A 15,506-nucleotide genomic window follows, 5' to 3' on the forward strand; every position below is an offset into this window, starting at 1 on the left:
GTTGATTTAGTGCATTCCTTTGAGTTTTAAATTCATCAAAACACATAGTTATGTGTTTTCCCATCATTGGGAAAGCTAATGTACAAGTCATGTGCATTATGCCCAAGGAACATGATGGGATATTGGTTTTGAAAATGTTTTTAAAATATTTTTGGAAAACCTTGGTGAAAGCTATCTTTTGATAGTAATCACCATTGAATAGTTAGACACAAACTTGAAGAAAAACACTAAAGTTTTTGCAAGTTTTCAAGTTTGTGTCAATCTTTGAAAATAAGATGTATTTTCATAGAAAGCTATTTTTCCATGATTAAGTATGCCCTAAATAATGTCTACACGAAATTTCATAATTTTTAGATTTTTGTAGAATTTTCTAGAGGTTTCTGAAGTTGACTGAAATGGAATTTCAGCAACTATCAGAGCTCCGATCGATCCATGGATCGATTGGAGTTCCTGAATCGATCCATGGATCGATTCAAACAGCAATTCCCGCGAGCAGAAGCTCGCTGGATCGATCAGCCGATCGATCCAGGGAGTCTGAATCGATCAGTGGATCGATTCAGAAAGGTTCAATCGATTGGAACCCAACTCCAATCGATCCAAGTTGCTGATTTTGGCTGGGAAGGCCTGATTTTAGCATTTTTGAACCTCTTTGAGTCTAGGTAACCATTCCAAACCCCTTAAATACATTTGTATACATACAAAGGGTGTTTTCATGTTGAAAACAAGGATGGATTGGTTAACGAAGACTAAGTAGAAGTTTAGGTTGAGGTTGTTTCAAATTTTGAATATTTGAATCTCAAAACTTCTAAATTTGGGTTTCCTAAAGGTTTAGGGATTCCAAGTCATTGTTGGTGCAATGACAGAAGTTACCACCATGTCTTTAGGGGGAGGGACTCTTTAAAGACATGAAAATTATTTTTCATGAACCTTGGAAGGTGGTTAACCTTTTGTTGTGAACTTGCTCAAGGTTGAGCATTTAAACTTGAAATGGGGAGAAATGGGGAGTGGATATCCTCATTATTTCAAGTGGACACTCAAGTGGTAGATAATGCTCAAGGTTGGGTAGTTGTCTACATTGAGGGAGAAGTTAAGGATAAATGAAGGGTATGGGACCTTCATTATCGTGTTGATCACAACGAGTGATGTTGTGAACAACGATGAGCAACTCTTCAGGGGGAGACTCTTCAACAAATGGATTTGTTGAAGTGTGCCCAGAATTGGAGCATAGGTTGATGTGTGTCCAACGATGGGTTGATGTGTGCCAATAGGGGGAGAATGTATGGTTAAGCTTAGTCCTTCATTACCTATGGGAAGGTCATAGGGGGAGAATGAAAGGACTCATGAAAGGGAGTAAGTTAGGCTTTCATTACCTAGAGGGAGTTTGCCCTCTTAGGGGAGAATGAAGAGCTTAATTTATGCTTTCATTACCTAGTGGCATGAAGAAGGAGGCTATGGGATTAGCCTAACTTACATATGGGATTGTAAGTGTTATTGTGGTATTGTCAAACATCAAAAAGGGGAGATTGTTGGTGCAATATCCCTCAGGTCAAGGTTGACTGGGTAACCAAGGTGAGTCTTGGTTTGGGTTTAGATGTTTGACAATAAGATATTGATTGAAGAAGAGTCAAGTAGGTCAAGGTTGTTGGATACTTGATAAGTTCTAACCGGGATGTTAGGCAAAATGAAAGTCCCGGTGAGTGAAGCCGGGCAGAAAAGTCCCGTGAGTGAAGCCAGGAAGTTATGGTGAAGCCAGGCGGAAGGAAGTCCTAGTGAGTGAAGCTAGGCGGATGGAAATCGTGAGTGAAGCCGGTGAAAGTCCTAGTGGTGAAGCTAGGCGGATGGAATCCTGGTGAGTGAAGCCGGTGAAAGTCCTAGTGAGTGAAGCTAGGCGAGTGAAAACCCTAGTGAGTGAAGCTAGGTGAAAGTCCCGTGAGTGAAGCCGGGCAGGAAAATCCAGATGGATCGAGGATGATCGGACATCTGGTGGAGAAAAATCCAAGTAGGTCAAAGGATTGATGGATACTTGGCATGAAAGAAAAGTCCAAGTAGGTTAAAGGGATGGATACTTGGCACAGAGAAAAGTCCAAGTGGGTCAAAGGGATTGACCGGACACTTGGTAAGGGAGTCCTAGCAGGTCAAGGGAGTGACTAGATGCTAGGCATGACATACCAACAGGTCAAGGTTGACCGGATGTTGGTTTGGGAGGTTTAGGACTTGGTTTTGGACAAAAATCAAGTGCTGGATCGATCGATGGATCGATCCAGCTCGGATCGATCGGTGGATCGATCCGGACTGTCAATGAAATGCTCGGATCGATCCGTGGATCGATTCGAGGTCAATCGATCGATGGATCGATTGGGACGCTGTTGCGCGATAAGCGCCGGATCGATCCGTGGATCGATCCAGCGCATATCGAGAGGCGCCGGATCGATCCGTGGATCGATCCAAAGCCTCCCCGATCGATTGGGAATATTCGAATCGATCGGGATCAGACCGTTGACATCGTTTATAGCTGCAGGCGTTCGATGGCTGCGGCATCGCTTCTCCGATTCACTCCAGAGCTCTCGCCAACTCCTCCACAGCGCTCACAAAGCTCAGATCGCCAGTTCTTGAAGGATCTTGGAAGCTCTCCAAGTCAAGAGGCGGATCAAAGCCAAGAAGAGAAGCTAGGGTTAGGGTTTTGTACTCATTGTAAGCTTGTAAGCTTGTATTTCTTGTATCCTTTCCCTCTCTTCTTGTATTGAGTCTTGTAGGGCTTCTCCGCCTTTGGTAGTTACCATAAAGGAGAGTTTTATTTAGTGGAGGGTGTGTGTGTTGGTGTGGATCCTTGGATTAGTCACCTCTTGTGAGGTGGATACCAAGTAAACCAACCGTGTTAGTGTTGTTGTATTTGTTTCTGTATTTTCCGCTGCATATTCTTGAAGAAACAAGCAACGCCGAGCAACAAGCGAACGCGACGAGCTATTCACCCCCCCTCTAGCTACTTTTGGTCCTAACAAATTGATCACGGAAGAAGCAAATGGTGCCGGGCGGCGGATCATTAGGCCGATCGGAAGGAGTAGCTACAACTATCTCATGGTCAGCCGGAATTTCATACGCTCGAATGAGATGCAGTGCGTCTTCTTCATCGAATCGGCTCTCCATAGTCGTATACCAGAGACTAGGAGCGCCGACTGTAGGCGTAGAAGTGCTCGCCATGGTCGAAGCAGAAGAGATATTGACAGAAAAACTAAAAGAAAATGCCGATAGAATGAAAAAGAAAGCAATACAGGAGGAGGGGAGCTGAAAAGGAAGGCTTACAGGTACGAGAAAGATCGAGGAAAGGAAGAAGATGACGAGCGCACCAAACAGACGGGGAATAAGGATCGCCGGAGCAGAAACAGCAGCGGGGGGTTGAAGGTCGATGAAGAAGAAGGCGGCGGAGAGAGGGGGCCGCGAGATTTATAACGTTTGCCCTGTACGGCCTTAGCCGTCCGATTCAGGTCGTGAAGAACGAGGTCATCATCCAGCCGTTCATTTCAAACGGCGACTGTCCCATCGGAGGTGACGCCACCGCCATACCTTGACAAAAGTAAGATTGCCACGTGTCAGCAGAATATAGGTCGCATTTAATGATCGCCCCTTACCGTGCACAGCACACGTGATGGGTAGTAGAGGAGAGGATGGGGCATGGATTTCAAGGGAATACAAGGCATGGGCAAAGTACCGCCGAACGGATGAGCACCCCTAAGCCTGGCCGAGCGGATTGATGTATCGGTCGTTACTATGTCAGATCGGCAGTCTAGTCAGTCGGACTTCGCCTCCTTCGAGTAGACTTGAGGGGAAGGCAAGTGATCCGACGGTTAGAACACGGGACCCCATAGCGAGGGGTCAATGCCACGTGGAAGTCAAAGGGCCAGGTGGTCCATCGGAGAAGGGTGAGCCGACCGGACTCATGAGAGAAGGGTAGACCGACCGGTCGACCGGAGAAGGATGGGTCGGCCTCCCGACCGGCCTACCGATGAACATCCGATAATAAAAAGACGCCCTGACAGGGATCGGGGTTCCGACGCTCGATTGAACAGTAACGAAGGGCCGAGCGGACGTCATGATCGTCCGAAGGCAATGTAACATACTGCTAGTAGTCCCTATATAACATCTTACCGAAGATTTCCCCAGCAGGCCGATGAAGAGCCCCGGCCTGTGGTCGGTAAAGAAGGACAAGAACATCTTATGACAGCTGTCAAGTCCTATGGCTAGGCCATACTCCAAGTCTGACAACAAGGTGTTCTGTTGTCCCATCGAAGACGTGCTTGGACTGTAGCAGTATGACGTCAGGTAAGCTTTCTGACAGACACATACCGAGGTATGGGCTGCGGACACGTATGCGCCTCGGTGGACGTGCAGGAGCTCTTTCACCGCTCTATATAAAGAGCCTTATACTTCGCCGGAGGTACGCGAAAAAAGACCTTTGGAGCCACTTTTTTCATTGCTTGCTTGCCTGACTTGAGCGTCGGAGGGTCGCCGCCGGGAACCCCTTCCCGGCCCGACTTCTGTGTAGGTTCACCGGAGTTTCGTACGACTAGCCAGAGATCTACATCAACGACTCGGAGAGCGCCACGTGCCCAGCGTCCGTTGATTCAGCATTCGGACAGGATCATCTGCTATAATCATACTTGGCTTGTATTGTTCATTAGCAAAAAATTGCTCTTCAACAAAAGAAGCTACAAAGGATGAAGAGCATGCTTGATGATCAGCACTTTCCCTAATGATGCCACATTGGTGTTCCTTTATATATTTCATAACAATGTACTCTACATCCCCCCGGGCAACTACTCTCCACTTACACGATTGATTGAAGTAGATAGCTTTTACTTTATTTTTCCGAGTGTCAACTGGGTTATATCTCATATGTTTAACCATGGCATGCTTCACAAGTTCATTCTTGAACTCTTGTCGAGACGGAAATATCTGTCCTACAAAAAATTCATGCTGATCTGTTGACTCTTCAATTGACCTTTGGAGAAATCGAGAATTTAGAATATATGGATCATCAGCTATTGGGAACTCCTCCTCTAAGTCACTGTACTTCTCTTGAGATATTTCATATTGTTTAATCTACATATCATCAACAAAGAATTCTTGTACATCTGTATTGCATTGCATTTCCTCTCCATTTCAGTTATAATACCCTTCCTCCTCACTCCAAGTAGGCTCATAGTAATCGACAAGTGTTGCACACAGGTTCAGAACCTCATCTTCTTGAATACTAGCTTCTTCATTTAGATCAAATGTGAAATTACTGCTTGTATTTCTATTTGTGTTAGGCACACAACTATACTGCGAAGATGATGGAATATTTGTTCTGGATACTTCTCCTACATTAGCTGCATGTTCAATGCTATAATTTGTATCAAGAGTATTCCATATCTCAGAGAGAATTTCTTCAGTTATATGATCATCCCTGATAAATAAATTACAAAACTATTTTAGTAAATTTGCAACTATAAAATCTATTGCTGTAGTTAAATTGTAATTTTGCTCAAACTAGGAAGGGTCTGATGTTGTTGTAGTTAAATTGTAATTTTGCTCAAATTAGGAAGGGTCTGATATAAAAGCAAAGTTTTAACCACATAACACGTTATCGATATCAGGCCCCTTTTGAAGCAGATACTTCTTGTAAACTAGGACCACCACTGACTAAACCCTAAACCATAAATAAATAACTTTTAGCCAAACTTAACTATCATACTAACATGACTTAAATCGATTAAGTCTTCTATTACATCATAATTCAGGTGTTGTTGAATATTATTCCCCACACAACCAAAATAAACCATAACAACACTTTTTGCCGCCACCCTTCCCACTAATACTGTCATTTTTATTTACCATCACTACCTTAATTTACAGTAAAAAAATCAATACATACATGTCTAAATCTTTAAATGTGTGCTTCTACTAATTTCCCTCTTGCAAGAAGTTTGTCCTTCTCGGCTGACGTTCTTAACTTAATTTGTCCTTGGTCTCCTCTAGCAACTCTTACGCCATTATGCCATAAACCTAACTGGTCTATTGCAACCCCGCCAACCAGCGCGAGCAGTAATGGCAAGCGCAAGCTTCATATTTCTTTCAAGTTTATAACACCACGCAGAGGGATGGAGGGAGAGAGACGGTGAGAAGACGTGCATCCAAACCACAAATTATTTTTCAATTCTAATTTCAGCTTGGATGCTTGGAAAATTGTGTTTGAAAAAGGCGGTTGCCAGGTTAGCCAGAGGGGTAATCTGGGAATTGATTTTAGTAAACTGCGCCTTTTGGTAAATATAAAATCGTGATGTGCCTTTTGATAAATACATTAAACCTAGTACGCCTTTTGGTAAATTGCCGTTTTTTTTGTTTCCACTTCATAAGAACATCAAGATTATATAGTCTTTTGTCGTTCCTTAAGTTGCTTGTTATAGCCTTGCTCAAACAAAGGCGATTCGCTGAGCTTCACTTGTTCAAGTGTGGCAGGCAACAACTCCTTAAACTTGAGACGAGGACACTCCCGGACAACTAAAGAATTCAAGGAGGTGAGGTCGTTCAACCCCTCAATGATTGTCAATTTCGGAGAATACAAAATCTCCAAGGTCTTGAGGGATGGCAGATTGTTCTGGTACAGATGAACAGAGCTCATAGAGCTCTCAAGCGTCAAGTGCTGAAGAGTCGGAAGGTAAGAAGAGAGCATCCACTTCCAGTCATTCTGAGACTGGACATACGAAACAAGGTGTGTGAGGGAATGCAAATCTTTAAGGGTCAATAAACCACTGTAGACTTTGATGTCCAATGCTTTCACTGTAGAAATAAGGTGCTGAGGAAATTTGGTGAGCTTTGGACATTGGCAGATTTGAAGATCGTCGATGGCGGGAAAGTCACCGACTTCGACTCCGTCCCACTTCACCCAATTTGGCATGGCACGGATCGACAAAGTCTAACTTTGGGGATGCCTTACAACATGTGTTACCATCAGCAACATAAAATTCACGGCCGATATGTTGCACACTATACAATTCTTCAATATGGACAGTTTTGAGAGAAGGCAGTCGACCTAATGGTGGAAGGAATTTGCATCTCCTGCATCCAGAAAGAAACACTTGCACCAGTTTATCGAATGATCAATCACCCACTCATCGCGCAAAGCTCAGATTACGGTAGTAATCTATATGAAATCTTTCGAGATTGTTATGCGGTCGAAGGCACTCTAGCAGCTGCTCTGCCATTTCTTCCACTTGCTCATGATCATCCTCTTCACCATCTTTATAATCGTCATAGTCTTCCTCCTCATCTTCCGATCGACATCATGATATTCAAGCCCATCAGACCCCCAGCTCAGTGTCAAAGTATCGAGATGAAGTTTTGTCTTCAAAGGGGTTCCAAGAGTAAACACTCTTCCTTTGATACGTATCGTAAACAATCAATGGAGAGAAGTCCCCTAAGTCCCCTAAGTTGCACCAGACCATTCAATTCCCCTATTCCACAATACTCGCCGCTCCTACTCACAAAGAACTTCGAGAGTGTTTGCAAGTTGGTAAGATTTTCGATTCCCAGTGGAAGATAGCTAGACATGGCTAGAAAACAGGAAGAGATTGTTGAATAAGTGTGAATGGAGAAGAGGTGCAAGAGAAGAAACTCTATTGTGAATGTGACTTTAGTCCCACATTGAAAGTTTCAAGGCAAGTTTGTTGGTTTATATTGATTCACATGCATTGAGGATGTGAACAAATGCATGGGGAGAGGTTCTCTTTCACGCGTGGGTGCGCAGGCAGGGGTGCAAATCCAGGGCCTGAATTGCACTGAACCAAGTTGACTCGAGCGTGACTTGCACACACGAATGTCGGACCGGTCGGGGCAAAATTTACCTAAGTAAAATAACCAACATTTTGCCACATATATCTTTTTGCTGCTTATGTAACAGATGCATTAAAGAAAGATTAATGATTACGCAGATAACACAGCAAAAACAAGCAGAAGCTCTCCTCCTCATTCTCCTTCTCTGTCGTGCAACTCCTGCTCGGCAGATTTGCCGTGGTAGCATTCGGGTACCACTCAGTTCGTCGTGACTACCGGTGCTTGGTGGAGTTTACGGTCAGACCGTTGTACCTTGAGAAACAGACCACCCAAATAAGCCTCAAAGCACAGCCGGAGGTGGGACCCTAGGAAACAGACCGCCCAATCTGTTTCAAGGAAACTGCTACTTGCAGGCCTCGGTCAGCTTACCCGGCCGGGATTTTGCCCAACCTTACTGCTCTGTCAAGACCTGTTGCTCTGTCGAGACTGCTCTACAGACCTTGTCTTCTGTGTTCTGCAGATCTGCTCTAAACAGACCTGGTCTTCCTTTCTGTCAAGACCTGCTCTGTTGCTCGACCGACCCAGCCGACTGACCGACCCGACCGACCGATCGACCCGGCCGACCGACCGACTCGACAGACTCGACCAGCCGACCGACCGACCCGGTCGACCGACCGACTCGACCAGCCGACTGACCGACCCGACCGACCGTCCCGACCGACCGTCCCGACCGGCCGACCGACCGATCTACTGAGCCGATCTTCTTGCTCGGAAATTCTTTGGCTCAGAGCAGAAACCATCCCCTGCTGGCAGCATGAGATTATCCGCTCAGGTCATCTCTACTGTTAGTTGAATTTAATTCAGTGCAATTTAAATTCAGCTAATATCCCGTAAAATCTCCGGCAACATATTATTGTGTCTTCTAACAAAGATGTCGAAGATTTACCAAATTCCCGATCGGTCTAGGAACTTCACAGTAATATGTTTCAGAAAAATTCAGAGTCTGCAAATTGTAGAGGTTGCATATGGATTCCGAGAGCCTCTTGACTCCGGTTTCTCGAATCAAAAAACTTCGTAGCAACTTAAGGCTGCCAATTGATTCTGGCAACTCAGTTATGTTGGTGTAGCCCAAATCTAGTGCTCGCAAGCATTTCAATTTCCAAAAAAGATCGTCAAGGACCCAGAGATATTGGCCCGAATCCTCGACTCTCCTCTGATAAAAAGTGTCCTCAAAAGTTACAGGTCCTAAAACTTTCTGATATCTATGGCCCTCTCACTGTGCTTAAGGTTAACACTCAAGTGTCGAACCTTGTTCTTCGATTTCTCCAAGTCGAACATTATGTCTGTCACGCAGAGGTATTCATCCTGAGCAACATAGCTTGCTAGATCATGAACAAGATCATGCATCACATAACTTGCATCTTCCTCCACCAAGGTACTACCGAAATCTTCGTCGTAAATATCAGTAACATCCTCCTGATCATCATCGGAATCAGAATCAGAAACATAAAGATTTAGCATTGATCTCTCAACCAATTCTTTTAAGTGTTCATATCCTACCTCCTCAACTTGCTTGCTTCTAGTAGGTTGTAGAAGGCCATAGGACATCCACAACTGGACTATTCGTCGACGATGAAGAACGTATATTTTGGAAACAAGGACAAGTAGGGGAAGCATCTTTTCAGCTCCATAGGCATGCTATCATAAGTTATCTTCAGTGCTGACAAAACCCCATCTCGACCTAATTTATCCAACTCCCAAATTTCACTTTCTAAGATGTCAATCCACCTTTCTTCATCCTCTTCATTTCTAAGAGCACCTCCGAGCACCTTGACTGCCAGTGGCAACCCCTTGCACTTTTTCGCCACCATGCACCAACCGATGTTCACGAGATCTTGGCACGCATTGAGATCTCATTCCGTAAAAGCAATTCGCTTGAACAACGACCAACAAGCATCGAAAGGCAAGCTCTCCAAGATCAAAGGATCAGTTGTTTGCATAATTCTAGCAACTGAGTCTAGTTTCGTGGTCACTATGACTTGCTGACTTTAGCATTCATCAAGGGCCTATTTAATTGATTCCATAGCTTGAGTTCCTCGTTCCAAGGACGAGCAAAAACTTCATCCCCTTCAGTCCTCTCTTCAGTTCATGCTGAACCTCTTTGACATTTTTAGAATCTACTCTTTCTTTGAAGAGGGGTTTCGATATCTTTCGCGATAGAGCAGCGACATCAAAGTGTTCGGAAACACTGATCCATCCTCTTAGATCGAAGTAGCTTTTCACCTTGAGATCATTGTACATGAGCTGAGCTACTGTGGTTTTGCCAAGACCCCCCATTCCAGTTAAGGCAATGACTGATACTCTGTTCCTTGATGCATTATCCTCTGACAGAATCCAGTCGAGTAAGATCTTCTCCTCCTCTTCCCTTTCGAGAACACCTGATTCAGGAACTAGAGACCCCATTTGTTGGTTCGGGGTTCTTTTCCTCTTGCCACTTTTCTTGATCAACTTGAGGGCTCTCCACTTCTCGGCGATCTTCTTGGAGCTTTCGATGATCTGCTTGACTCTGCTGGCCAATTCATCAACTGCAGTGTTCGAGTGGCTTGCCTCATGCCGAGCTTCGGCATGCAGTAGCTCGTACTCGTATTCTTCGATAACGTATTGGGCAGCGTAGGCTGTGTCTTTGAGCTCGCTCAGCCAGAGCTTGACCTGCTCGCTGCTGCGGCTTGAATCGTGATCCTCGGAGATGGTGAGCTTGGCTTGGATTCTCCTCATCGTCTTCTCCAGTTTAGTCATCTCTTGCTCAATGGTGGTGCGTGGAGGGTCTGCGGAGGCCGGAGGAGGCGATTCTAAGGCACACAGCTAGTCGACGGCCAAACTGATGATGGACGACAGGAATCCTCCGACCATGGTTCTTCTTCTTCTTCTTCAACCAAGATGGGAATGTGCCGGCCTCGTTGACTTGGGAATCTCTTCCATTTTGGATTCTCTCGCCTGCGTACGGTTTTAGCAACGTGAGTGGGTTTGGCTTTCAGTGGATTGAGGAATAAACAATGTTGGAAATGTCAAATGTTAATGAAAAATGGACTTCCTTGTGTATGAAGGTTTAAGATGGTGTAACGTTAAGATGTGTTTACAGCTGAATTAACAGATGAAAGGATGAATTGTTGAATTAATATATAAGGTTTAGTCCACATTTAAAAATCAGATCTCAATTTTGAAAGTAAATTAACAGATAAATTTCTTTTAATAAGTGGTTGACTTAAAAATATTATGTTGATGGGTTGTTGTATTCGTTGCGAATACTTCTCGATTTATTATGATGATCGATGGAAAATTTCTGTAGGACTAAACCAATCACTTCAGAATTAATCGGCATAAGCAAGACATCTGTGGTTTTCTTTTTTTATCTAGTCCACATTGAAAGTTATGTGATTAATTTAAATTGAATTACAATTGTAGATGTTATCAAGAGGATTATAAATTCAGAGTTCGGATTATACTAAATATAATGACTTGTGCACCAATGGTAGAAATATAAAAAAATAATTTTGAGGTTAAAAAAAAATCTTAAAAATTTTATGAGAATATAATAGAATAAATATTTTTGCAAAAAAAGTTAAATTTTTGAAAATTGAGTATTTGAGAATTTTTAATATTAAAAGTTAGTATTTTAATAGAAAATTCATAAAATATTCAATAACAGTTAAAAAATTTTATAAAATTTTTCTTGGACAGAGAATGTGAATAAAAAATACATTTTGTAAAAATAATTCTATGAGATATTTTTAATGTGCAAGATATAATATTTAAAAAAATTCATAAAAAATAATATAATGATGAAACAATTTTAAAAAATTTCCAACAGATAAGAAATAAAATTCTATTTTGCAAAAATTAATAACTAATTAATTTTGAATAGAAATTGTAGAAGAAATTTATTTTAGCATATTGGGGAATTAAAAGAAAAATATTAAATAAAATTGAAATTAGAAATATACATAATTTAAACTAAACATGATTTTAAAACCCAATATAAGTTCTTTCCAACGGGGTTAATCAGGTATTTTCTAGGGATATATATTTTTATTACTTATAAAATATATAATATCAATTTAATCCTTTATAGTTCCTAAAATTTGAAGCAAAAAAATTTAAATATACAGAATTTTTAAAATTTTCTATTTGAACCTTTAAATTTATATTTTCAATTTGAAAAATTATTTGATCCTTTAAATTTATATTTTCAATTTTTAATTTTTCAATATCCTCTATTAAGAGAGATTTTGCCATAATATTGAATACAAACATCAAGAACCACAATGAAGCAGTCAAACTAAAATGTTGAATAATCTGACATAATTTTTATATATACTCCTGGATGCCAAATGAAAAAATATGAGGCAAAATGGAAAATGAAGTGAGGCTTCAAATGGCTAGGAGTATGAATTTTTAATTACTATGTTAACTTAAATGGCCTTCTTCCTCGTGCTTGGTTTATCACAGGGCAGATCGTCTTCTATCTTGTCCAGGAATTCAAGCATTGTCTCCATGCTTTTCTCATCTGCGAAAAACCAACAGAATATACCCTTAAGAATTTTCGATTATATATGTCATTTAATCGAGAACTCAAGCAAGCAAAATGAGGACTGACAGGCTTTTTTGGACATGAAAAATTGGTTGGAACAAAATTGTACAAACATGAAAAGACGGACTCACCCAATTTGGATGAAAAATGAATGTATTTTTTTTCACATGTATAGATAAATCTCAGTAGGAAGAGATGTAAAATTATCCAGGTTTTCAAAAGGGAATGGGATCCATGGGAATCTAACGGTTAATAATGATCCGGAAGCTAAAGTATTTCAAATGGATTGATAAAAAATCTTTCAGATTAAATTTGTCTCTGATTCAACAAGAAAATTTGAGCACTAGAGGATCAACCGTCGGTCAGATCTTAAAGAGCTGGAACTACAAAGTGATAGGGAAGATGGGGAAGTGAGCAGACTCACCGAGTCTCGGGACCGTGTGGCCCTTCGGATGTCGGATGATGAAAGGATTCACAAAAGACTCCAAGAGTGCTTCTCCAGGCGCCTTTAAGAAGTCCATGTCACCTGAAAAAGAAAGATTTAGTACTCGTCATAGTTCAGTGATACTTAAAACTTTTTGAAGAAATTTTATCAGATTAGGCCCTTTGTTTTCCCTTTAATTCGGATCAGTAATGCTGATTTCATTTTATCAGATTAACTTTTGCAACCAATAGTTCATAGTTCAGTGATATTTTAAATATACATGAATCAATAAATTGATTTGGATCCAACAAGCAATTTTATGACTAGTTAAGCTTAAAACACATACTTCAGGTGCGATCAAATTGACATATAAGAGTTTGAGTATAATGACTCAAAAGAGTTGAAATGGAATCCAACAAGCTGACTGTAGATCTATTACCATTTTCTATGACTAGTTAGACCTTAAAACACAAATGTAATACAACAAACACATAAGATGTCGAGTTAAAATTAGTCAACAAATTGATTTGGATCCTAACAAAGTGACCATCTTGGGGTTATTTAAATCATTCTACTACCATCGGACACCAGGAAAAACACATTTAAGAGATAAACAAACTCACACAAACCATTTCAAGCCAAAATGAATCAGTAAGCTTGGATCTTGTGAATTGTAAAACTTAATGTGCCCCAAATGGTCCTGACCAATTGAAAATGGAACAGAATGCTTTGAATGATTGCATAAAACAATTTGACCCATTATTAAAAGCACTGCATCAAAAGAAAATAGACATGTGGGTATTTGTGGAACACGTGTTTGACTTTTGAATTCAACATTGACACACGCTCTGTTCCTTAATTAAAGACCCTAACAATTCAATTCGACTTCGTTAGCCATCGTCTTCACCGACGCTACTGTTAATTATGAGGGATTGTTACCACGAGTCAGGAGAAGTGCGAATTATGGGGTGGGTTTTAAACTGTACCTAAAAAATGTAGCGACGTGCAGTCCGGCGGAGACGGGTACGCCTTCTTGGCCACAGCCGAGGACTGGAACTTCGCCCCTCCGATCACGACCAAGTACTTCAGCTTCGCCACCCTCGTCAACGCCAGACCCTATTGATCAAATCGATAGAGATTCAATATTGTGATCCAGTACCAATCCAAGATGAATTAATACAAGGATCGGAAGAAATACCCGAGATTGAAGACCCACGAGCGCCGACGAGAGAATCGCGCCCTAATCACCACAAAACACACTTCGATCAACAAATATGTTAGTGGATGGTCGGATCAGAGCAGAAAAAATTACCTGAGAGAACCCCATCAGGCCATCGAATGGTCCGTGTTCGATCATCAAGTTCTCAATATACGCGAAGCATTCGTCCAAGTTCCGGTATTCCATGAAATCCTACTTAATATGATCGGAATAAATCAAGGGGAAAAAAAAAGAAAGCGAGGAAGGATTTGGGGGAAAAGGGAGAGAAGGAACCTTATCGAACTGAAACCACTCGTAGTAGGGCGGAGGGAAGATCCCGTCAACGTCGGACTTGCCCTCGGAGGGGAAAGGGGCGTCGGGGAAGACGAGATCGAGGCGGGCGGTGACCTCCTCAGGCCACTTCCCCACCACCTGCGTCCGCATGATCTCGCCGCTGGTGCGGAAGCCATGGAGGCAGAGGAACTTCGGCCTCCGCGGCGCACCGCCGAAGTCGCCGGCAACCTCCGCCGCGAGGCTCCCCATGGCGGATCTGAGGTGAGGACAGACGGATTATTCCCCGATTCCAAGAAGGCTGGGTGCGTTGCCTTCCCCCGGGGTGGGGGGCGCTTTTATAGGAAAAAGGAATGCCGTTGTGATGCCCCGCGGAGCCTTGTAACAGCCAAACTATTACCAAACCCAGACCTCCCAGGGTAGGTTACACTGTCCAGTGGACAGTGGCAAATTAAGAATGTAGAGTTACATTCACCGATAGTTTATTATTAAGATTTTTTTTTAATAGACAGTGGACTTGAAAATACTTTCAATACTAGTTATTAGGATGAGATTTTATGTATACGTTTTTTTTAATTTATCCATATAATCAATAGAAAATTTCTATAAAATCGAACTGATTACTTCATATTCAATCTGATATGATTAATTAATTTTTTTTTATAATTACAAGGTAGGTTGTCAGTCTAATTGAGCCAAGTCGAATAAGACCCAAAAGTAATCCCGTGCTCCGCCACGAATAATCTTTGATTCACATCCAAAAGTGGTATGAACTAGGGATGATCATGGATCGGGTTGATTCGGTTATTGGGATAAAAAACTATCCGGCCCTACTAGATCGGATAATGTAATATCATGACCCTACATCCGGCCCTATATCCGGAGGTTATTATGTATTAAATATCCGACGGGTTGTCAGTTATTTGGATATCCGACCCTATATCCAATGAAATATAAAATATAAATATAAAATAATAAAAAATAAAATATTTTAAAATGATAATAGACATTATTCATTACACATTGTAATAGTTAATCGTCAATAGCTGCTACAACGTGTAACAACTTATCGGCAGTAGCTACTACAACGTGTAGCAGCTTATCCGCAGTAGCTATTATAACGTGTAACAACTTATCGACAGTAGTTGCTACAAGTAGGGGTGATCACGGATCGGGTTGGTTCGATTATTGGGATA

At 41.9% G+C, this 15,506-nt stretch overlaps 2 protein-coding genes across 2 annotated transcripts; both read right to left on the bottom strand.

Moving 5' to 3' along the window:
- Positions 1-7,035: 7,035 nt before the first annotated feature.
- LOC122019501 (putative disease resistance protein RGA4) lies at positions 7,036-9,417 on the bottom strand. Its single transcript, XM_042576962.1, has 3 exons — positions 9,118-9,417; positions 8,756-9,022; positions 7,036-7,095 (listed from the first exon to the last, which is right to left on the bottom strand). Exons 1-3 carry the CDS (start codon positions 9,415-9,417, stop codon positions 7,036-7,038), a joined length of 627 nt encoding a protein of 208 aa, XP_042432896.1.
- A 2,715-nt stretch (positions 9,418-12,132) lies between these two features.
- LOC122018577 (esterase AGAP003155-like) lies at positions 12,133-14,619 on the bottom strand. The gene is made up of 6 exons (XM_042575928.1): positions 14,314-14,619; positions 14,134-14,232; positions 14,020-14,061; positions 13,808-13,937; positions 12,822-12,923; positions 12,133-12,373 (listed from the first exon to the last, which is right to left on the bottom strand). Exons 1-6 carry the CDS (start codon positions 14,560-14,562, stop codon positions 12,279-12,281), a joined length of 717 nt encoding a protein of 238 aa, XP_042431862.1. The 5' UTR covers positions 14,563-14,619; the 3' UTR covers positions 12,133-12,278.
- Positions 14,620-15,506: the final 887 nt, after the last annotated feature.

Source organism: Zingiber officinale, chromosome 9A, assembly GCF_018446385.1.
Source record: "Zingiber officinale cultivar Zhangliang chromosome 9A, Zo_v1.1, whole genome shotgun sequence".
In the NCBI taxonomy this organism is placed as follows: domain Eukaryota; kingdom Viridiplantae; phylum Streptophyta; class Magnoliopsida; order Zingiberales; family Zingiberaceae; genus Zingiber; species Zingiber officinale.

What these genes read in the sequence shown, in the direction of transcription:
- LOC122018577 (XM_042575928.1), bottom strand. Translation starts at nt 14,562, where the DNA reads ATGGGGAGCCTCGCGGCGGAGGTTGCCGGCGACTTCGGCGGTGCGCCG. An exon ending in AGTGGTTTCAGTTCGATAAG is followed by an intron (nt 14,233 to 14,313) that starts GTTCCTTCTCTC and finishes CATATTAAGTAG; the next exon opens with GATTTCATGGAATACCGGAA. An exon ending in CACGTCGCTACATTTTTTAG is followed by an intron (nt 12,924 to 13,807) that starts GTACAGTTTAAA and finishes TTTCTTTTTCAG; the next exon opens with GTGACATGGACTTCTTAAAG.
- LOC122019501 (XM_042576962.1), bottom strand. Translation starts at nt 9,417, where the DNA reads ATGTCCTATGGCCTTCTACAACCTACTAGAAGCAAGCAAGTTGAGGAG. An exon ending in TGGAGAAATCGAAGAACAAG is followed by an intron (nt 9,023 to 9,117) that starts GTTCGACACTTG and finishes ACTTTTTATCAG; the next exon opens with AGGAGAGTCGAGGATTCGGG. An exon ending in CTAGACCGATCGGGAATTTG is followed by an intron (nt 7,096 to 8,755) that starts GTAAATCTTCGA and finishes TTCTGGATGCAG; the next exon opens with GAGATGCAAATTCCTTCCAC.